The sequence below is a fragment of the Canis aureus genome, chromosome 6, assembly GCF_053574225.1.
Source record: "Canis aureus isolate CA01 chromosome 6, VMU_Caureus_v.1.0, whole genome shotgun sequence".
Taxonomy (NCBI): Eukaryota; Metazoa; Chordata; class Mammalia; order Carnivora; family Canidae; genus Canis; species Canis aureus.
In genome coordinates, this window is record NC_135616.1 from 26667591 (window position 1) to 26690803 (window position 23213).

General features: G+C 38.0%; 1 protein-coding gene and 1 long non-coding RNA gene across 4 annotated transcripts in view; one reads left to right on the forward strand and one right to left on the reverse strand.

Annotated features, from left to right (window-relative positions):
- GALNT1 (polypeptide N-acetylgalactosaminyltransferase 1) overlaps window positions 1-21778 on the forward strand; it is a 78031-nt gene extending 56253 nt beyond the window's left edge. For both annotated transcript variants that reach the window (XM_077900490.1, XM_077900491.1), the window contains 7 exons: window positions 1206-1376; window positions 3565-3682; window positions 5295-5475; window positions 6347-6486; window positions 14672-14770; window positions 15243-15377; window positions 19825-21778. In XM_077900490.1, coding sequence (XP_077756616.1) covers window positions 1206-1376; window positions 3565-3682; window positions 5295-5475; window positions 6347-6486; window positions 14672-14770; window positions 15243-15377; window positions 19825-19971 — 991 coding nt within the window. In that variant the 3' untranslated portion in view covers window positions 19972-21778. The remainder of the gene's footprint in view (window positions 1-1205; window positions 1377-3564; window positions 3683-5294; window positions 5476-6346; window positions 6487-14671; window positions 14771-15242; window positions 15378-19824) is intronic.
- LOC144315639 (uncharacterized) overlaps window positions 1-23213 on the reverse strand; it is a 76876-nt gene that overhangs the window by 16952 nt on the left and 36711 nt on the right. The window contains exon 2 of one of the 2 annotated variants that reach the window (XR_013381370.1): window positions 18071-18216. This is a non-coding gene — a long non-coding RNA (uncharacterized LOC144315639). Of the gene's footprint in view, window positions 1-18024; window positions 18217-23213 lie in introns of those variants that run through there. The other variant, XR_013381369.1, reaches the window with a different exon arrangement.

Consider the following 23213-nt stretch of genomic DNA (forward strand, 5'->3'; position numbering starts at 1 on the left):
ATCTATAAGGACAATAAATGAAGTTGGACACTTACTGTATATCCTAATAAAATCAGTTCCGTAGGATTAAAGACTTAAATATGAAAAGCAAAAATAGAATTCTTTTTGAAGACCACATAGGAGAATATCTTTAGATTTGGGGGTAGGGAAAGATTTCTTAAGACAGGAAAGATGAAGATGGTGAGGATATGACATACTCTAGAATGTGGCTGCCTGGGACTATAAGTAAGTATACCTTTCCTAGGAAGGAGCTGTAGTCATGTGGAAGTTTTTGTAGGTTTATTAAAAAAATCACAATTCCAATAGAAAAAATTTTAAATATCTGGGGGATAAGACAATTTGTATGAAGAAATATAAATCTGTGGGGAAAATATCCTTTCTAATAACTAGAAAATATAAAATTTTAAATTGTGAGATGCTATTTAACATTATGTATTAGCAAAAATATAAGAAAATCACACCCAAAATTGATAGCATTATAAAGAAGCTGCAGGGAGAAACATATACTATACTTATGTATATGGAAAGCAATAAAGATTAGTGTTAGAGAAAAAAATTATTTCCATTAATTTGGTTAAACCCATTCCTATCTTAAAAGGAAAATACATGTTCACTTAGTATTTTAATAGCAAAAGACTGTGAGGAACACAAATATCTACGAGTTTATTAAGAAAATTATTACCTTAAAATGATTAAATATGTAGTCATTAAAAGTATTATTTTTGGAAACTATAAATATCTGGAGCGTTCTCACATGTGGCAAAGACTTAAAAGTATGAACAAGAAGGGATGGAAAGAAAAAAAAAAAAGAAGGGATGGAAGGGTTTTAAGGGTTGTGAGTATAATAAGTAATTATGCTGAGGAGCGCTTGGGTGTCACAGGCGGTTAAGCAGTCTGACTCTTGTGTTCAGCTTGAGTTGTGAGATAGAGCCTAGGATTCTACTCAGCTCAGAGTCCCCTTAAGGTGCTCTCTCCGTTTGCCCCCTTCCTCGCATGTGCGCCTGTTTGCTCTGTCAAATAAATAAATCTTAAAAAAAATTATGCTAACTTAGTAGGTTATAGCAGGAAATTTTCCCACCATCGCTTTTAACATTATAGAATGTATTTTTATTTTAAAAACACTTAGCATATAATTATAATATAGTTATCATGCTGTGCCTCAAAAAGGAAAGTGAAGATTTTTTCATTTGCTTTTATAATTTTAGGAAAACAGTGGTATGTCCTATCATTGATGTGATCAGCGATGATACTTTTGAGTACATGGCAGGCTCTGATATGACCTATGGTGGCTTCAATTGGAAGCTCAATTTCCGCTGGTATCCTGTTCCCCAAAGAGAAATGGACAGAAGGAAAGGTGATCGGACTCTTCCTGTCAGGTAATTAATTTGTCAAACGTTTTCCCTAAAGTGCTATTGACAGGGAATAGTGGAGCTTTGGGAATCATATCAAAAGGATTATTTGTGTATTTTGAGCGACGTGAGGCATTTGTATACATACCATACGTATTATTATTTTAAAGATAGCTTTTTCCTCTGATCAATTAATAAAGTAGGGATTTTTCACTTAGATAAATCTAGTGCACCTGAGAAGTGATGGTGACATGTATATGTTCTTTCGTCCCTACATGAAAAACATTTTGCAAATCTGTCAGATTTGTGCTTTCAGTTGTTAAGGATAATAATATTTAACTTTCAGTCCAGCTGTCACTTAATTAATTGTAAGTGTAAGTGTAATGTGAAAATATTACCTAAAAGTGGGTCATAGCACCAAAATACAAGCTTGGAAATTCAGACTTGTACCATCTGGATCGTAGTTACTGACTGATGAGGTTAGAAAAGCTTGTTTCAGATATAAAAATAACCAGAATTGACAGAAGTATAAAAAAAGATTTCTGTGAACACATTCTGACTTTTCCACTGTTTTATACTTTGTCATCTATAGATTTTTTTCCAAAAAGGATAAGAATCTTTATGCTGTTTAGAACCTTGAAACTGAGAGTATGAGTATCTGAACAGTCCTCAGATTTGTTCGGGCAGCATTTGCCTGCTGCCTCTGTAGTGATGGAGAGCCCTTCAGAGCCAGGCCTTAGCTTTCTCCCATCCCAGGCTTCTCAGGCTTGCTCTTCCTTGAACTCAAGTGCCATTCTGGCAAAGCTGAGGAGAATTTCATTAATTCTATGCTGAATCCTTTCCTATAGCAGAGGTACTTTCCCCACTCTTTTGTGACAGTTCAAATAACCATCTAAATCAGGGCTTCCTAAACATTTCAGGGCTACACGTCTTCTCTAGTAGGGGGAAAATGTACATGTGCAAATGGAAGGTTGATTATGTAATTCTAGGAAATGTAAAGATCTCAAAACACAGGTCAAGAAACCCCACTACTAAGTGGTAACTCTGAGTGTTGGCCTGTTTCTTCTGATTTCTAACATAGTAGACAAATGCTACCACCCTTCCAACAGCATGCAATCTGTATGTTTTAGGGCATGGAATCAGAGGTGACAATTCATCCTAAAAATGTGATCACCATAGTCTCCTCTGTCCCTAGAATTTAATTATTTTCTTTTAGTTAGAGTCCATTTTTCTCCATACTCATCCTTCATGGAAATCAAATTGTTACCTGGTATCCATTTATTCAGTCCTTCTTCATTATCATTTCTCTACTTAATTCCACCTATTTGCACCCACTGTACATCCCTGGGCCATGTTCTGATGAATTGGGCCCCTCTTCTGCAGGGGAAGTACCATTCTTGGTCAGGCAGACAGTCCCCTTAGGAGTATACTAATTGTATTCTTTACTTCATCTCCTTTCCTGAAAGGTTTCTAGTAGGTATAGGAAAAGGTCCTCATTGTTTCATCCTATTTGATCTATCTCTTTGCAATATTTGCTGCATTTTAGAACCTACTGTGTTAGAGTTGCTAACATGAATCTAGTTGGCTATATAGTCAATTAGTTAATATAGTCAGTGTAGTTGTGAGGAACTATGGGAAGGTACCCAGTCAGATGGAGAGAATTATGACATCTAGCTTCAATTTACAGAGTTTCACATGGAAGCTTAATCAGGACCTGAGGACCAAGAAAGGTACTAAAAACAGGAGAGGTCTTGGGACACGACAGAGAAGGCTGTCAGGGCACAAAGTGTGACAGTGGGTAGGCCTAGCAGTCAGCATGACAGGGGTAGGTCATGTCTGAAGACCAAATAGCACAGCAGAAAAACACAGAAAATCCTTAGGTTTCTGTGAAAGTTTCTGAAGAGTGTAAAAATAAGCATTTACTCTCTATTTATAAAAGGTTAATGAAAATACTTTTAAAAACAAAAACTGAGGACACCTGGGTAGCTCAGTGGTTAAGTTTCTGCCTTCAGCTCAGGGCATGATCCAGAGGTCCTGGGATTGAGTCCTGCATCGGACTCCCCACAGGGAGCCGCCTTCTGCCTCTGCCTCTCTCTCTGTGTGTCTCTCATGAATAAATCAAATCTTTAGAAAATAATAAAATAATAAAAATAAAAACTGATTATAAATTTTAAGTTATTAAAATTAACAGTATAGTATTATGATTGAATTGCAGAACACCTACAATGGCAGGAGGCCTTTTTTCAATAGACAGAGATTACTTTCAGGAAATTGGAACATATGATGCTGGAATGGATATTTGGGGAGGAGAGAACCTAGAGATTTCCTTTAGGGTAAGTTCCCTTTGAAAAAAATGATCTTTTAACCTCAAATATAGATATGCTTTAATGATTCATATTATGTATCTCAAAATAAAAATTGAATTTCATATGAATTTTGTCAGACTTCAGAACCTCAGTTCATAAAAAAATTCATGTTTGTATTAAGGGTTCCTTATATACTGTATCTTAAGCAAATAATTCAGTGATCTTAATAGTTAAATTATAAAACTTACACAAGATTCCCTAGTTGTTTTGAATTTCTGTTATTTTCAAGGAAGTAATTCAAGCTCTAAAAATAAAAAACAATATGTAGTTTCTATATGCTACTATGGTACTTGACTGCCAAAAACATAATTTCACTTTCTGTAATATGCTTTGTCCTTCTGTTGTGAAAAGTGTTCTCTTATATAAAACCTGGTCACTTTACTGGCTTTACATTTTTCAATAGAAAAAGGCAAAAGAATTCTGAAATTGCTGCAAGTTAATTTAACCCAATCAACCTTATATAAAACTCTCAAGCATTTCACATTCACTAAAATCAACATGTTAAGTGACACTCTGTATTTCTGAAAATTACCAACTTGACACACATAGCTCATAGTGGAAACCACATTGAACTGCATTGTAATATAACCCAGCTACCTCACTTCATTCCTAGTGGATCAGTTTGCTGTCTTATAAAAGGAGAGATTTGGACTCTAGATCATCTTTGTGGTAAAAGAAGTCTAAGGTGTGTGTGCAGGGAAAAATCTTTATTGATGAACTAAATCAACGAATTAGAAATTTTCTTAGTGGAGCACCTGGGTTGTCCAATCTGTTAAGCATCTGCCTTTGGCTCAGTTCATGATCTTGGGGATCAAAATCCTATCCAGCTGTATCACTTTGTGAATCCGGGAGAACTTTAAAGTAGAGACGCTGAATATTTAACAAAATCAAAACTTCTCAAAATCTGTTTTAATTGTGAATTACAGATTTTTAGCTTACAGAAAAATGCATTTTGAAAGGAGCAGAAGGATAATTTCATTAAACTAAGAATGTAAACCCAAGCATGATGATCTTTCTTTTCCTTTTTTTGGTTTTTATTCTTATGAAGATGACAGCACAGTATGCTGTCACTGTCCCAGGGAATAACTCATGAGAGATCCAGTTTAGATTTCTAGGGTCTGCTTAATGTACAGGCTCTGACAGGTTTGGAAAAGGAGGAACAGATAGGACTCTGGCCAAATACTCCATGGTCAAAAGTTTTTTGACTATAAACCATGCATGTACTACACACAAAATTTAAACTTGTTTTAAAATATAAACAGCTCAAATTTGAACTTAACAATCTTTTTTAAGTGTTGGCCTGCAGTTAGAAAAATATTGTTCAGACCTCTGTTTTTTCTACATTTAGCCTTTAACCTTTCTTTTCTGAATTTAACCTTCAACTTTAGGTTTGATCAGAACTAAAAATTCAGAAAAGTACAGTTCTAAGGAAGCACTGGCTTTATGACCATATAGCAGGCGCTCAATTGTATGTATGGTCATGATTCAATGAAATTTTAACTGTGTGCATCCATAGATGTGAGCAATTTTTTTAAAGCTATCAGGATCTTATTATGGTCTTCTTTGCTATTGTTTTCAGATTTGGCAATGTGGAGGAACTTTGGAGATTGTCACTTGCTCACATGTTGGACATGTGTTTCGGAAAGCCACACCTTACACATTCCCAGGAGGCACAGGACAAATTATCAATAAAAATAACAGGCGACTTGCAGAAGTGTGGATGGATGAGTTCAAGAATTTCTTCTATATAATTTCTCCAGGTTAGCATTATTTTGCATTAAAAATATAAGACTAGAACTTTCTTATCCTTGGTCTAAATGCATCTGAAAGGTAAGAAGGAGGTAAAAAAAACTTTGAGAAGAGGCAAAGAACCAACCTCACAGGGTTGTCTTAAAGAATAAATGAAATCACACACAGTGTACAGAGTGCTTAGCACAATGCCCAGTATATTATTAACAATAAGATTTCCAGGCCAGTATTGCAGACATTACCCTCAGCCCAGGTGTTACCAGTGTTCTGTATTTATTTTTAACCTAAATGTAATGTGTAATGTTTATATGAAAATTCAAGTCTCTCAGGGCCAGTGCAGAGCACTGGAGCATGCCTCAAGGGACCTTTGTCCAGGAACCTCTCTGCCATTCACAGTTTTGTGGGAACAGTTGTTCCATTAGCTGTAAGTCTTCCTGACATTGTTAGCATTCCAGCCTCATTTTTTAATTACCACAAAACCAACAAGTCATAGTTCACACATGTCAGTGAGTTGTATGAGAGAAACCTGACCAGAAATAGTTGCTCTGCTTAAAATTTGGGCAGAAGAATCTTGATTCTTGTTTTCGCCTTCACGTACATGAGTTTTCTGATCCTGTAAAAACTTATATTTATGTGTAATAATGCTAGCACTGTATTTCATTCTCACATAAATTTAATTTTTCTTTGAAAAAATAAAACATAAATATATTTCCTTGTTTTAGATTTTGAGCAATGGATTCATGATATCACTTGTGTAGTTATACATCACCAAAATGGTACCACTTTTCCCATTTGCCTGGCTTGTTAAATGCAATATTTAAATAGAAATGTGTTACCTAATAGAACATGAATAATTGAGAGTCAACTTATTTCTTTCAACAGGTGTTACAAAGGTAGATTATGGAGATATATCATCAAGACTTGGTCTAAGACACAAACTACAATGCAAACCTTTCTCTTGGTACCTAGAGAATATTTATCCTGATTCCCAGATTCCACGTCACTATTTCTCTTTGGGAGAGGTAAAATATATAGATTCTGTGCGGTTGTTTATGTTCTCATTCATCAAAAACAATAGACGTTAAACATCCAAGAGAATCCCTTCATATTAAAATTATATAACCTCAAGTGTGAGAAAGTTGTCAGTTAGACTATGTCCTCACTTGAAATCTTGTTAATTTTTCATTGTGTTATATTTTATTAAAATAGTAATGCTCCCCCCGCCAACCTTTCAGAGTTGAACTCCTGTTTCAATAGTTTAGTGTCTTCAGGCTTCTTGTTTTAACAGACTGATCCACTTAGTTAAAAGCATATATTCCTAAAGATAATATCCTGGTGTTAATTAACCTAACGAAAGAAGTAAAAATAAATATTAAAGAACTGACAAGGAACGTTGAAAGACCACTTATAATATGTCATAGCAGCAAATGGAATGTGTGGACAGGGCCACAACCAGGCCCCATCCCAGGATTGAATCGTCCTGAACTCAGAAAAAGTTAATCCTCCACTCCATAGGAGGCTGTCACTTCTTCAGTCCTTCCATTCATTCAATAAACATTTGAGTATCTACTATTTATAGTAGAAATAGTAGATACTATTTTAAAATAATAGATACTATTTTACATACAAGGAATATAGTGAATAAGTGAATAAGGTGAATATAGGAATATAGTGAATAAAGTCTCTGTTCTTGCAAATCTGCGGAGGAAACCAGGATTTTAAAGTACACGGCATGTTAGGTGGTACTAAGGGCAAGGGGGAATAAGAATGGCTGGTGGGCTTATGTATTGGTGCTGTTTATGTTTGGGTAGTTGAAAAAGGCCCCTGGTAGGAGTTTTGGTTTTTGAGCAGAGATTTAAAGAAAGTGAATGAGCAAGCCATATGAATTCCAGGGGAAAGAGTGGTCTGGGCACAGGGAAAAAGAAATATAAAAGCCCAGGCAGCCTGGGTGGCTCAGCAGTTTAGTGCCACCTTCAGCCCAGGGTGTGATCCTGGAGACCCGGGATCGAGTCCCATGTCAGGCTCCCTGCATGGAGCCTGCTTCTCCCTCTGCCTGTGTCTCTGCCTCTCTCTCTTTGTTTCTCGAATAAATAAATAAAATCTTAAAAAAAAAAAAAAAAAAGCCCTAAGACAAGAGTGTACTTGCCTCATTCCAGAAACAGCAGAAGCCAGTTGTCTGGAATGGAGTGAACAGGGGAGGGGGGGGAGGGTAGTAGAAGATAAGGTTGAGATGTACTGAAGGTCAAATCACATAGAGCTGGTTGGCCACAGTCAGCACTCTGGGTTTTATTCTGAGTAAGATGGGAAGCCAAAGAGAGACAGGCAAACCTTCATTGGGAAATGATCAAGTTGTCTGCTATTTGAGCAAAATTGTGTGGAGACAAGAGTAGAACTAGGGTATTGGTGAAAGGAAAGGGTTGTGAAGGACTGTGTTAAGATTTTCACTGGAGAAACTAGGACAGGGAAGTTGGCATTATTGAGATGGGAAAGCTTGTGGAGAAGGTACAGGAGGCATTCAACAGTGCAATTTGGGACATGTTAAATTGCATCCAGGTTAAGATACAGGGTAGGTAGTTGCATTTACAAATCTGTAGTCTGGATGAGTTTGAGGATGGAGATCTAAAATTAAGGATTGTCAATATATCGGTAGTTTTTAGAACAAAACTGCATAAGATCACCTTGGGGAGAGCAAGTGTAGTTGGGAGAAGAAGAGGGAGGACTGAGGACCAAGCCATAGGAAACTCTACAATTTAGAGATCATGTAAAAAGAGAGAATTAGCCAAAAATATTTAGAAAGAGTGACCACTGAAATAGGAGAACCAAGAGAGTGGTGTCCCGAAGACTAAGTGAAGCATGTATTTCAGGAAAGAGGAAGTGGTTGACTGTTGAGTAAGACTAGTACAGAGAAGTGGCCATTGGACTGGCAAGGGAGAAGTAGAAGGTGGACTCCTTCTCACTGTGTCAAAAGGGTTCCCATGGCGATTGGTAGGGAGAAAATCCCCGATGGCTTCAAAGAAGAAGAGGAAGTGGAGATCATGAGCAAGGGCAAGTCTTGCAAGAAATTTTGTTGTAAAGTAGAGCAGAGAAATGGTCAGTAGCTGAAGGGGAATATGGAGTTAAGGGTTTTTTTCATTTGCTAAAAAAGAACTATTGACTGCTGGAGTCATGTTTAGTAGGTGGTCATGAGAAGGAAGGCTGAGAAAGCATGGAATCTGTGGAAATAGGAAGGAAGGTGGAGGGAGTTGGTGATATGTGTGAGGTCAGTTGTTAATTTGAGGGTAGAAGCAGTTTGTGGTGGAAATGTGAGGAAATTCTCTGATTCTTCTGTTTCCTTATTGAACAAAAGATCATCAGTTCAGAGTGAAGAGGAGGGTATTGATGTTGAGGGTTTGGGGATCGAGAAGAGAAACAAAGTAGAGTATCAGAGAACAAATAACATCACAGAGGGGAGCCTAATGGCTGATGGTAGTGAGTTGGAGTGAAACCATTCAGCCCATGCCAGGGTGAGCACAGGCTACCATTTGTCCTTAGTAGTTACTGAGGCTACTTCAGGTTTGACTTGTGCTCCTCTGAACTTTGTTGTGACTTAAGAAATTCATCCTCACACAGGTAAGGAGTATGCTGAGTTTTCTGCTTCATTAATGAGACTCTGTTCCCTTTGCTATACCCTCATTACATTCAAGGAAGGCCCAGAGTAGGGGATGTACCTATAGTACATATAGGCAGTTGCTCTTATAACTTGCCTTTGGTTTTTTGTTTGTTTGTTTGTTTGTTTGTTTTAATTTAAATTTTACTTAGTTAACCTACAGTGCGATATTGGTTTCTGGAGTAGAATTCAGTGATTCATCACTTAAATACAACACCCAGTGCTCATCACAGCAAGTGCCCTCCTTATTTAACCCAACTCCGACCTACTTCCCTTCCTGCAACCTTCAGTTTGTTCTCTACCATTAAGAGTCTCTTACGGTTTCACTCTCCTTCCCCCCACCCTTCCCATACTGTTCATCTGTTTTGTTTCTTAAATTCCGCATGAGTGAGATCCTTTGGAATTTGTCTTTTCCTGACTTATTTCACTTAGCATAATACATTCTAACTCCATCCACATTGTGGCAAGTGGCAAGATTTCTTTTCTTTTCTTTTTTCTTTTTTCTTTTCATTCTTTTCCTTTTTTTCTTTTCTTTTCTTTCTTTTTGATGGCTGATATTCCTTTTTTTTTTTTTTTTTTTAAATACATACACATGGGATCCCTGGGTGGGTGGCTCAGCAGTTTAGCCCCTGCCTTTGGCCCAGGGTGTGATCCTGGAGTCCCGGGATCAAGTCCCACGTCAGGCTCTCTGCATGGAGCCTGCTTCTCCCTCTGCCTGTGTCTCTGCCTCTCTCTCTCTCTCTCTCTCTCTGTCTCTCATGAATAAATTAAATAAAATCTTTTTAAATAAATAAATAAACACACACACACACCACATCTTTATCCATTCATCAGCTAATGGACATTTGGTATTTGGGCTCTCTCGATAGTTTGGCTTTTGTTGATGATGCTGTTGTAAACACCAGGGTACATGTACCCCTTCAAATCTGTATTTTTGTATCCTTTGGGTAAATACCTGGTAGTGCAATTTCTGGATCATAAGATAGGTCTGTTTTTTTAACTTTTTGAGTAACCTCCAAACTGTTCTCCAGAATGGCTCTATCAGTTTGCGTTCCTACCAACAGTGCAAGAGGTCTCCCCTCTCTCCACATCCTTGGAAACACCTGTTGTTTCACGTGTCGGTGATTTTAGCCATTCTGATGGGTGCGAGGTGATATCGTGGTTTTGTTATATCTCACTGATGATGAGTAATATTTGGGGATCTTTTCATAAGTCAGCCATTTGGATGTCTTTGGAAAAGTGATTGTTCATGTTTTCTGCCCATTTCTTAACTGGATTATTTGTTTTTGGGTGATGAGTTGATAAGTTCTTTATAGACTTTGGACACTAACTCATTATCAGATATGTCATTTGCAAATATCTTCTCCCATTCTGTAGGTTGCCTTTTAATTGTGTTGATTGTTCCTTTGCTGTGCAGAAGCCTTTTATCTTCAGGAAGTCCCAATAGTTTTTCTTTTGTTTCCCTTCCCTCTGGTGCCATGTCTAGTAAGTTGCTGCGGCCAGTGTCAGGGAGGTTTTTGTCTGTTGTCTCCTCTAGGATTTTGATGATTTGCTGTCTCACATTTAGGTCTTTCATCTATTTTGAATTTATTTTTGAGTGTAGTATAAGAAAGTGATCTAGTTTATTCTTCTGCATGTGGCTACCCAATTCTCCCAGCTCCATTTATTGAAAAGATGTCTTTTTTCCATTGGATGTTCTTTCCTGCTTTGTCAAAGATTTGTTGACCATAGAGTTGTGAGTATAACTTGCCTTTAGAATAGAGAATGAGTTGCTTGTTTCCCTTGAATTGACCCAATTTTGGATAACACCTAGGCATTGTTCACTGAGCCAAAATACAGGCATATTACAAAGAACCACTTGTCTAGCCCACAATGATGATTGCCAAGGCAAGTTTGTTCTTTACCTACCTCTTGCCAGCTGGCTTTCTATAAAAGGAACAGATTTTACTGTCCATGGCCTGCTTGTCACTGCCTTTTTAACGAAGCAGATGGTCTTAAGCTTGTTTGCCCTTAGAATCAGGCCACCCTATGCAGATTAAAGCTCTAACTTCAGGGAAAGGGGTCGTTCTTAATCACCCACCCTAGTGCCGCTGGGGGTCTCATGCTGGGATCATAGCTCCACCTGTGTGAGCTTTACTTTGCTAAAAACTGGAATTTAGCCTTTTGGGGGTCTTTTCTTATACTTCAAAGGGTCTAGAGCAGCCTGAAATCATAGGATTTTAGAGTAGAAAGGGGAATGAGAGGTACAAATTTAGAGTCTCTGCCTTCACTAAGTATGACCCTTATAGCCCCTGTAGGACCTGGAACTGAGTAAATGTGTTTCATTGTGTTATCTAATAGCAGTTAATCGAGGAGAAATACTCTAAGCAACAACCACAGAAAGCAAATAAGTTAGAACTTTGACAGTTTAGCCAGTCTTATGGATTATAACCAATTATAACCAATGCTTCTCTAGGCAGATCTAATAGCCCTAAGATTTAATGAGTATGAACTCTATGTCAAGTGCTGGTCTGAGTGCTTTTACAAACGTTAATTCATTTTATTCTTCTATCAACTCTATAAGATATAGGTGCTCTTATCCCCACTTGACAGTAAATTGAGGCATAAGTAAATGGTTTAAACAGCATCCTCAGGTCACAGCCACAAAATGGAAGAGGCAGAATTTGAACATAGGCACTATGGCCTGAGAGCTTGTGTTCTTAACCATTAATACCGATACTCTTTGTCATATCCAACCAATATTTCTCTTATGGCAGAGAGGGAAAGAAGTGAATTCATAGATTCCAAAAATCCTTTAATTGTCTTCATTGTTCCACCTAGTGGAGATACCAAGACTATGAAGGAGACTTAGAGCAGACACTAAGAAACCTAGGCTCTGGGTTCCTGCCTGTTTCCCAGGAATGAGTGTGTTCACAGTTATTTTCAGCTTCCAAGGTCAAAAATAATATTGTAGCGATAGCCATGTACACCTAAGTTGTTACTTCAGAAAGGGGTTGAAGAGTTGCTAAATCTTTGGATAAGGAACAAAAGCTGATACTTATCATGGTCCTACTATGAGTCAGTTTCTGCTAGTCTTCTATGTGTGTTACCACATTGAGAGCTCTCAGCAAACCTGAGAGAGGTTGTTACCCCTGTTACATAGATGAAAAAATGAGGTTCTTACAGCTGGCTTTCCCAGTTACTGTGTTCTAAAGAATGCTGAGGTCTAATGTCCTTCAAAGTGCTCCATTAGAAAGCTGGGGATGGCAGGGAGGATGGAGTAGATTTGTGGCCAGAAACGTTTGGGAAATGCTGCTTTTCTATATCTTACGTCCTTCCCTACCACCAGTCTCCACCCCTACCAAGAGTCACAGTATATTAAAAGGCTTTGAGAAGTCCTTCAGTAAAGAAACCTATTTAAATTTGTTTTACCCGCTATTTGTAAAACATATTTGATCATAAAACTGCCACATAGTGGCACATGTGTCAACACTTGGCTGGATAATTTTGTTCAGATCATGGTTCTGGGAATCACTGTCTTAGAGTACAGTTACAGTCTGGTTACAGTCACAGTCTAATGGCCTGTAATGCTAGAGTAGGGACTGAAGCCCAGGTCTGCATATCACCATACCCTAAGCTTTCACTCCCACCCAACCTGCCTTCACATACCTCAAAAGTGCAGCCCTTCCCCCCGACCACCATAGTTCAGATATTGATTGCTATGATCTAAATGGAAGCCTTCCTATTTCCTCACCTCTTGGCATTGCCTCACTTATACAGGGTGCACGTGACCATTTGGGTTTGGCTCATTGGCAAGCCTAGCTCTTTAAGGAAAGACCTAAACAAATCCTATAAAAAGGACCATTAGCGGGGCATCTGGGTGGTTCAGTGGTTGAGTGTCTACCTTCAGCTCAAGTCGTGATCCCGGGGTCCTGGGATCGGTCTCCCTGTGGGGAGCCTGCTTCTCCCTCTGCCTATGTCTCTGCCTTTCTCTCTGTATCTCTCATGAATAAATAAATAAAATCTTAAAAAAAAAAAAAGGACCATTAGCCTACTAACTTTCCCCTTTGAAATAATATAGATCCCCTAAGATTTCTACTAATTCGAGAAAGTATGAACCAGGTGTGGGCACTTCCATGTGCCTTTCACAGAGGGCTGAGGGCATGATAACTTGGCTTCATTAACATGTGCATATTGTTTCCAGTCATTGACAAGTTGTCCCTCTCAAACAGTGTAAGACTTTATATCCTATATGTTAGCATCTAGTCTTGCACATCCAGTTTGGTAGCTGCTTGCACATGTGGCTGTATTTAAATGAATGAAAATTAAAATTTGAAAGTCATTTCCTCAGTTACATTAGCCACATATTTAGTGCTCAATAACAAGAAATAGGGGATCCCTAGGTGGCGCAGCGGTTTAGCGCCTGTCTTTGGCCCAGGGCGCGATCCTGGAGACCCGGGATCGAATCCCATATCGGGCTCCCGGTGCATGGAGCCTGCTCCTCCCTCTGCCTGTGTCTCTGCCTCTCTCTCTCTGTGTGTGTGACTATCATAAATAAATAAAAATAAAAATAAAACAAGAAATAATAATAATAATTATTATTATTAATAAAGTACTCAATAGCCACACATGGCTGGTACCTACCATATTGTATGGCACAAGTATAGAACATTTCCATGTGATGAAAGTCCTACTAGATGGTGCTGGAGACATTAACATGAATAGCCAACACAAGAGGTTGTCTATCTTGCTTAGAACCATTCCACACATTTCTTGCTGCCCATACCCTAAGTTGAGGTATCCACATTTGCTTGTCAAACCCAGTGTTTTAAAAACTTGTAATTGGGGGATCCCTGAGTGGCTCAGCAGTTGAGCATCTGCCTTTGGCCCAGGGCGTGATCCTGGGGTCCCGGGATTGAATCCCACATGGGGCTCCCTGCATGGAGCCTGCTTCTCCCTCTGCCTGTGTCTCTGCCTGTGTCTCGCTCTGTCATGAATAAATAAATCAAATCATAAGTAAATAAATAAATAAATAATAAAATAAATAATAAAATAAAAACTTGTAATTACTGAATGCCCTCTATAATTGTCTTTACTCTCAAATAATTTAGGTACATCCTAAAACAACTTTCATAGGGACGTACTATATCAAATTCCCAAACCATCCTGTTAGTTATTTTCCTGTTTGGTGAAGGAGGACCTCAGGATCATATTTATGTTTAGGATTATCTACTCCTATAATGAAAAGCTCCCTTCTTTCCCTACATCATGTCTTTTACTTGAAGGGTCCCTGATAATGTAGAATCTCAGTTGCGTTAGACATCCCAATGATTACCAAATATCTTACCCAATAAAAGGACATCTCTTACTTCTCTCTCCAAGATAGTCATCAAGATAGAACTTGGAATGTGAGTAAACTAGAAGGAAAGACAGTGCAGTAAGGCCCCTGAGCAATCTGTCAGCCTCTACTGTGCATATGTATATAGTGGAAAGTTCAGATTGACTTTAATGTGCATAATTATTTGCATGTATGTCCATCTAGTTTACCTCTAACATCTTCTGTTTTCATTATTGTCCCATAGATAAGAAATGTGGAAACAAATCAATGTCTAGATAACATGGCTAGAAAAGAGAATGAAAAAGTTGGAATTTTTAACTGTCACGGTATGGGAGGTAACCAGGTGAGTATTTTAGTAAAGTTTTAAAAGATTAATTTTTGGATTTGTTTTAATCTTCTGCCCCTTTTATCTCATTACATCATTCAGGAAATATTTTCCTACCTATGAAGAGACAATAGTAAAGACCTCTTAGGAGAAGGGAGTCTTCCATCTAATGATTATTTTTAAATGAAACATTTATAAAAGGCCCCTTGTGTGAATTGTATTTACATTACTGTGCATGAGATTTATTTTGCCCTTTTTAGTCAAACAGATGGCAGCCCTTGACAATACAATCAGTGTATAAAAAGAACTCTAGGTCATTTTTTCTTTGCTCTTTACAAAATTAGTGGTAGCTTTTCTGAGTCATTTATTGTCCTAATATTAAGTTCAAAAGATCACATATCTTGAGATACTTGTGTTTTCTCTTACGGTCTATTGGCTACTTTGTTTTACTGTTAAAACTTGTATATGTGCTTTTTTTTTTTTCTTCCAGGTTTTCTCTTATACTGCCAACAAAGAAATTAGAACAGATGACCTTTGCTTGGATGTCTCCAAACTTAATGGCCCAGTCACAATGCTCAAATGCCACCACCTAAAAGGCAATCAACTTTGGGAGTATGATCCAGTGGTAAGTTATTCAGTTGCATATAAGAATGAAATAATGTGTATTTTGTAGCTAAAAGAATGAATTCTTGTAGAGTTAGTTTGAATATAGATCAAATTGTTCTTACACTCTAAAAATTGACAGATGGAAAAAACAACATAAGTAAACTAAACCTGTTTTAATCTCTCCAATAATTAATCTTTTCTCCAGGCCCTGAGTTCTTGTTGCCACTATAGCCACTCTTTTCTCCGTATGTCCTCAAGTTTATTAATCTCATATGGGGAAATGGGGCCATTAAGTAGGCTGTTTAAATTACTGAATTAAGTAAACACTTAGATAAGGGGCACTAGGGTGGCTCAGGTCATGATCTCAGAGTCCTGGGATTGAGCCCTGCATTGGGGAGCTTGCTTCTCCCTCTTCCTCTGCCTGCCGCTCTGCTCCCCCTGCTTGTGCTTTCTCAGTCTCAGTCGAATGAATGAATAATAAATCAGTAAATTTTTAAACACTTAGATAAAAGGTGATCTTTAAATAATGAAATTCTCTGGCTCCTGATGATTTTTCTGTGACATATTACAAAAGTTTTTATATTTTTTATTTATTTTTGTTTTCCTCTCGAACCTTTCCCTCTCCTTATGCACTGTATGTTGTACTCAAATAGAGATGCTTAAAAGGCCAATCAAAGCATTCCCAGCAAGTCTCTCTCTGTGTCTTATATCTGGCTAACCTCCTAACACCAGAGTCTTCAGTAGTCGCTCTTTTTCCTCTGCAAATGCATTAATTTTCTTTTTCATGTCAGGAAAGACTTCTTACTTTACTTTCTGCATACCATCATGTATTATATGACAGCAAGTGAGTGGCTGACATGCCTGCCTCTGGTTCTCCAACCTAAGCTCCTGCCTCAGCCTGACACTCAGAAAGCAGTTCCTGGATGCAGAAGCCAGGACCATTCCTGTCTTTTTCCTTAACTTCTTTTTTAGTGTTTGCTGTTGCTAAACAGATGATATTTTAAAATTCCTTTTTATCCATTGGCTTGAGATGGACTACTGCTTAATTTCTTCTCTTAGCTTTCCTCTCTCTCTCTTTCATCTGCTTGGATCACTCTGCTTCTTCATTTTGCCTCTCCCATAGATGTATGTGAAGTCCTGACTTCAGCTGTCTTTCTTCCCTGTACTGTATCACACAAACCCTGGTCTACTTTCATCATCAGCCCTGCTGTTCCCAGAACATACCCTCTACTTCTGCACCTACACTGAAGATCATACAGTTCCCTTTGCCCCTTCTTGAGGCACTGCCCAGCTTTGACAGTACCTCCCTGGATCCCAGCCAGCAGTCAGCTCCCTCTCCTAGTTGTAGTCCACTCTGACCTGTTGCCTCAGCTGTTTTGTACTTGTTTATCAGTCTTTTCTGCACTATTGCACTATTAGCTCCTAGAAGCCAGAGATTGTGCTTTATAAATCCCAGGTCTCCCTCCACAGTGCCCAACTATAGTGAAATATTAAATATAACAGTAGCTCAGTTAATAGGACTATTAGAAATGGCTTGAATCATCTATTCTGGGGTTTTTTTGTGGCACATACTGGTGCTGTTTGGGTATAGCTGCCCCAAGCACTGTAGGATGTATAGCATTTCTGACTTGAGACACTAAATGCCAGTAGTATTTAGAATCCCACGGTTATTTTAAAAATGAGGTGTGCCTGGGTGGCTCAGTCAGGTGAGTGTCCGACTCTTGATTGCAGCTCAAGTCATGATCTCAGGGTCATGAAATCAAGTTCTGTGGCAGACTCCATGGTCAGTGGGGAGTCCTGCTTGCAACTCTCTCCTTTGCTCATGCTTTTTCTAAAATAAATCTTTTAAATAAAAGAAATTCAAGGGATGCCTGGGTAGCTCAGTCGTTGAGCGTCTGGCTTTGGCTCAGGGTGTGGTCCCCGGGGTCCTGGGATCGAGTCCCACATCAGGCTCCCACGGGGAGCCTGCTTCTCCTTCTGCCTCTCTCATGAATAAATAAAAGCTTTTTAAAAATTTTCTGAAAGCCTCCCAATTATATATGTTCAATGAAAAGTGATAAAATGTTCATTAGGAAACCTGTTTGTAGTGGCTTAAACGAATAGGGACTTGGTAAGTCTGGAGGTAGGTCGCTTCTGGTATAGAGATTAAGTGGCACAGTGATATTGGGATAATTTTGCTGCATATTCTTGGCCTTTTTTGTGTGGCCACAAATGGCTGCTGCTCTCACCCCCATATCCCAACTCAAGGGAGGAGCAAGGGAAGAAGGGACATCACACTACTCCATGTTTTGCTCTTTATCAGGAAAGCCAGAGCTTTTCCTGGAACCCCCTCTGCAGACTTTGCTATGTCTTATGGGCCAGAACTTCATCCCATTGTGACACCTCCCCTTCCCACCCCAAGCTGAAAGGGAGGCTGATTAAACAGACAGGAGATGGGAATGGCTAGTGGTAGCCTGCGTATGATCTACACAGCCTGCTGCACCTGTTACTCCTAAAGTCAATATGTGGTTAGAAATTTAAGGAGCTAAAGTAAGTGTATGGGATTTAGAAAGAACCAGTTGTGAGTGTAAAGTTTTAAAACTTCTGGAGCCCTTTCATGGTATCTTTTCTGAGATAAAATTTTAGTTTGCAGGCTGGGTTGTACCAAAAGCAGATCTAAGATAAAGTTTAGTGTTCACAATGTTTATTAGAGAGCACCCTTTGCATCAATACCTGGGAGAAGAAAAGGGAGAAGACAGCGTTGGATAAAGGGGGGAGTCACACCACGATGCAGGTCCCACAGCCTGAGCCAGCTGCATAGGGAGCTCTGGAAGAGCCTGTCAGCATTGTCCTTCCTCCACCAGTCAAAAACACAGGATCTGGAGGGGAAAAGAAAAAAAAAATCTAACTTAAATAAATTACTGACATGAGGGGATCCCTGGTTGCTCAGTGGTTTAGCACGCCTGCCTTTGGCCCAGGGCGCCATCCTGGAGTCCCGGGAACGAGTCCCACGTCGGGCTCCCAACATGGAGCCTGCTTCTCCCTCTGCCTGTGTCTCTGCCTCTCTATGTCTATCATGAATAAATAAAAAATAAAATCTTTTTAAAAAATTACATGAATATTTTAAGTAAACTCTCTCTCCATCCAACATGGGGCTCAAACTCACAACCCTGAGGACAAGAGTCACATGCTCTCCTGACTGAGCCAGACAGGTGCCCCTTTATGTCAGTAATTTATAAACCTAAAATCATAGGTTCCAAAGGAACCCCAGAAGTAGAATGCAGGGCCTTTTATACGTGTAGAGACATGGAACTTATCCAAGGTCATGGGGCCAGTCATGTGATATAACCATGTCTCAGACAGACCTGGAACCCTAGATCCAGGACTCTTTGCACAGTATGATACTAGCTTTGATTCTGTTTGTATTCTTAAAATTTTAAGTCTTATTTATATTCTTTATTGCATGCAATTTATGACACCAGGACACTCGTAGCTGTCCTTTCTAAAATAATTTCTAGATGCAGCTGGGCCAAAATCTGTATTTTAAGGGCAAGGGCCAGCAAATTATCTTTTCTAGTTGACACGTAGATTTTATTCAATGATGGTGACAGCTTTTATCCTCTCCTTCAGAGGTTACAATTAGCTGTCACCTATTAATCCAGTTGCCTTCATCAAGCTTTTTCTGATGGAAACTAGTCAGTGCTAACTGGGTCCTCTTCTGAGTGACAACAGTCCCCTTGAAAATGGTGTGTTCCAGATAAAATAATTACATTAAAATAGAGGGATGAGTAAGAGTCAGATACATGTGTGTTAGTAGACATTTCACATTTCCTTATAGTTGTCCTCATTTACAGGATAATGCTTAACTTACATTCCTACATGGCTGCTTTGGAGACCAGCATGCAGTAACAGACACACAAACTGACCTACACTAATCACTCTGGTGACACTTCTCTGTCCTGACTTTTTGAAAAAACTCTAAAAATCAGTGCATCAAGTCTGGAGTGCAACCAAGTACATAGAAAGTTATATAACTATATCTCCCAGCCTTTTATTATGGGCTGCTTTACCAATCTTCTGATCTCTTAAGTTTTGAGTCTTCAGAAGGACATGAGTTTCTTAGAACCACAGAATTAATTTGAACAGCCCTATCACAGGGAAATGAAGCAATTTTGAAATAGCTTTTTGAAAATAGGTTGAGGATCCTAAATTAGGAACCTCTAATCTGATCTTTTTAGGAAGCTCAAGCACAAAAAGTGAAATTTCTCAGTGTTACAGAGCTTGGGCAGAATTGGGACTTAGCATTTTGGTCATCTTACTTCAAGTATAACCCACAGTACCCCAGTGCCTTTCTCCCTCCCATATAGCTCTTCTAGCAGCCTCATGTAGACACTTCAGTAGTCACCAAAAATGATGGTTGAGATGTTTGATGGTTGATGTTTTATTTTTCATGTTCATGTTAAGATTTCTTTTCTGTCAACTTTCAGAAATTAACCCTGCAGCATGTGAACAGTAATCAGTGCCTGGATAAAGCCACAGAGGAGGATAGCCAGGTGCCCAGCATAAGAGACTGCAATGGAAGCCGGTCCCAGCAGTGGCTTCTTCGAAATGTCACCCTTCCAGAAATATTCTGAGACCAAATTTACAAAAAAAAAAAAGAAAGAAAGAAAAAAAAAAAAAAGGATTGACTGGGCTACCTCAGCATACATTTCTGCCACATTCTTAAGTAGCAAAAAAGGAAAAGTGCTTTCCTCCTGCGGGGATGTAAGGTTTATCAGCCATTAAAACTTAGACTCCTCTCGCTTTTCACTAGCTGTGAACCAGCCTTCTTGTCCAAGGACGTGAAACTACATAGTAGCAAGACTGTGCACACTGATGTTTACAAGATCGAAAGAGTCTTTCATCAAGAATCATTGTAAAGAATATTCAGACCATGAAGCAATCAACAAAATGTGCTTTCCGAAGAGCTGCACCTTCTACGGTTTGCTTGCACATCAGTAACTTCTGCTGAATGTGCTGTCATAATGAAGAGATTTCCAAGATTTTTTTCTGATTAGAACTGGTAACCAGTATATTAAATATTGATATAAAAATAAGTGAAAAAGAACTGGAACCAGTTTCAGAATCATGAAAACAACATTTTTACAATTTAAGAAGAAACTATATTAAACAGGGTTTAAAAGGAAATTAAAACAGAACTATGAGAAGTACAATTTGTTATAGTATAGTATCAAATTTCTATATAGATTTTATACCTCAGTGGGGAAAAAAAATAACTGATTCCAATGACATTCATTTTCATCTGTGATAGTCATGGATGCTTTTTTTTTTTTTCCTTGGGGTGCTGAAATTGAGCTGAAAAAAAAATGGCTCTTTGAACGTAGTTTTTAATTGCTTTCAATTTTTTTATTTGGTTTTATGGGCTGTTGGAATTGTAATTTTTAATTGCCTTCAAAGAATGAAGATTTAAAATAATGTCTGGGCTCACTGAACACGTAAGATGTCTCAGTTGCTCTTGGGTCAACTGGCTTATAGACTTTCACACACACAAATTTCTTAATAGATTTTGAACTTCTTAACTTGATTCAGCTGATTATGCTTAATACCCAAGATTCATACTACTGTACTACAGATTTATTTTCACAGCAATAAATCTTCAGTTCTTTATGATTCCACTCAACAAAAGGCCTGCAGAAGTGATTATTTGGGTATTTAGAGAGGATACATTTGATGGTTTTTTGGAAAACTTTTTTCACTCCACACTCAGATGTGCTTTATTGTCAAGTGCATATTTAGATTAGGTTCTTGAATTGTAATGGTGATTTCCTGCATTTAAAAATAAAATTTGACTGAAAATGTTTGACATTTTTTAAATGAGTTAACCAAAGAAGTGCAGCTACTATTCCATATTAGTCCTGCATTTCTCTCTAAATTCCATTTAAGTTAAATGTTTTCTTTTTCTGATTTTTAATACCACAGAATAACTTCAGAATTAAAAGTTGAATATAACAATTAAGGTTTTAATTTCATAGAAAATCTGACATTTTTCCTGATATGTAAAGCAGTCCATTGGCAAAAGTGTGTGTATTTTCCTTCTTATTTGTAAGATTATATTTAGTGACTTTTTTTTCTTTGATTATCAAAGACTCACTGCAGGCAGTGCTATTTCTTGTGCCTAAGAATGTTTCTGAACATTGTATCACTAATGCTACTTGCAAAGTTGAGTGTACAGAAAATTTCTTGTTAATATCAAGCACATGTGGATGCTCTAGGGTGAGACTGTAGTACAGAATGCGTAATTTTTGTCCCCAGGAAATTTGCAGTGAAGCAGGTGCTGGATGGGTCCCCTCCCCCCCCTCCATGAGCTCTGTTAATTCTGTCTTCAGTAGGCCTAATGTTTGAATAAACCAGATGTCTAATAAATTATTTTCATGCTCAGAATTTCAGGTTTTTGTACTCTAGTATAGCTTGGTCTTATTTCTTATTGTAAGAAAGCTTAATAGCAATGTGATTTAAGGTTTTGTTTTGTTTTTTTTTTTAAGAGGGGGATATGAGTGATTTAATTCATGGGTACTTTTAGAACCTGATAGATAATCCCATTGCCTTTATTTTTCTAATTAAAGAATTCCTAAATACTTTGAAAATATAAAATATTCCTGAATAGTTGTGCCTTATATTCGTTTTATTTGAAGTTAAAAACGGATCCCTATTCCTTATAGCCATTTGTAGATCAGGCAATATGCTAATCACTGTAAGTCAAATTGGAAAGAAAAGAATGAATCAAGAAGAAAGCTAAGGATGAAGATATTATTGGACCAGTGAAGAATTCATAAATGTGACAAGGATAATCTGAATCTCCCAAATGTATTCATTTTACTCCAATCCCAATCCATTGTAACATCTTTCTGTTATAATTGGCATTCTGAAAAAATAGTACTTTGTTCACCATTCTGCCATTGAAAGCCAGCAGGTAGGCCATGTTCTCATTTCTCTATTTTATGTTTAGCCGAAACACAGAAGTTCTGTAAGGGTATGGTGCTCTCCCCATCTTTCAAGAGGTGTACACCAAGAGCAAACTGAACTCCAGAGTTACATGTTTTATAAGGGAGAAAGAAAAACAGGAGGTAGGGTTTCTGAGGTGGTAGCTTTGAGCAGAGACATACAAAGAATGAATCATTTTTTTATTCTGGAGAATTAGATATATTCAATTATATAACATTTCTCCCATTCTTTGACTTCTGAAGTTTAATAAGAATTTGATCTACCAGAACTAATAGTTTTGCAGGAAATGAGGTGAGAGTCATATTGTTTGAATACTAGCAACAATTAAAAATTAAATTTTAAAATCTTATCTGTAATTGCATCAAATAAGTCAGTACATAGAATGTTAAGAGATATGTTAAGACTTCTACCCTGAAGACTACAAAATGTTTGACACTACAGAATGCTGCAATAAATATATTCATGAATTGAAAGGCTGCATAATGTCAAGACAAGTATTCCCCACAAATTGATTTCTAGAAGTCCAATTTCAGTGAAATAAAAATCCTATGAGCCATTCTTGTATAAATTTGCCGATATATATGGAAATCCGACAGATCCAGAACTGCCAAGATTAATGTCAAAGGAAGGGTGAGGAGGAGGTTGGAAGACTATACATTACTCAATTTCATGACTTGCAAAAAAAAAAAAAAAAAATTCATGACTTGCTTTAAAATTAATTATAGTAATGGTGAGTGTAGTATTAGAATTAGGACCAATAGATCAAAGATAGAGAGTCCAGAAGGAGACCCATACATATATATGACCATTGGCTTTTCAACAAAAACACAAGACATTTCATAGGGAAAGTTTCTGACTGTTGATGCTTTCACAA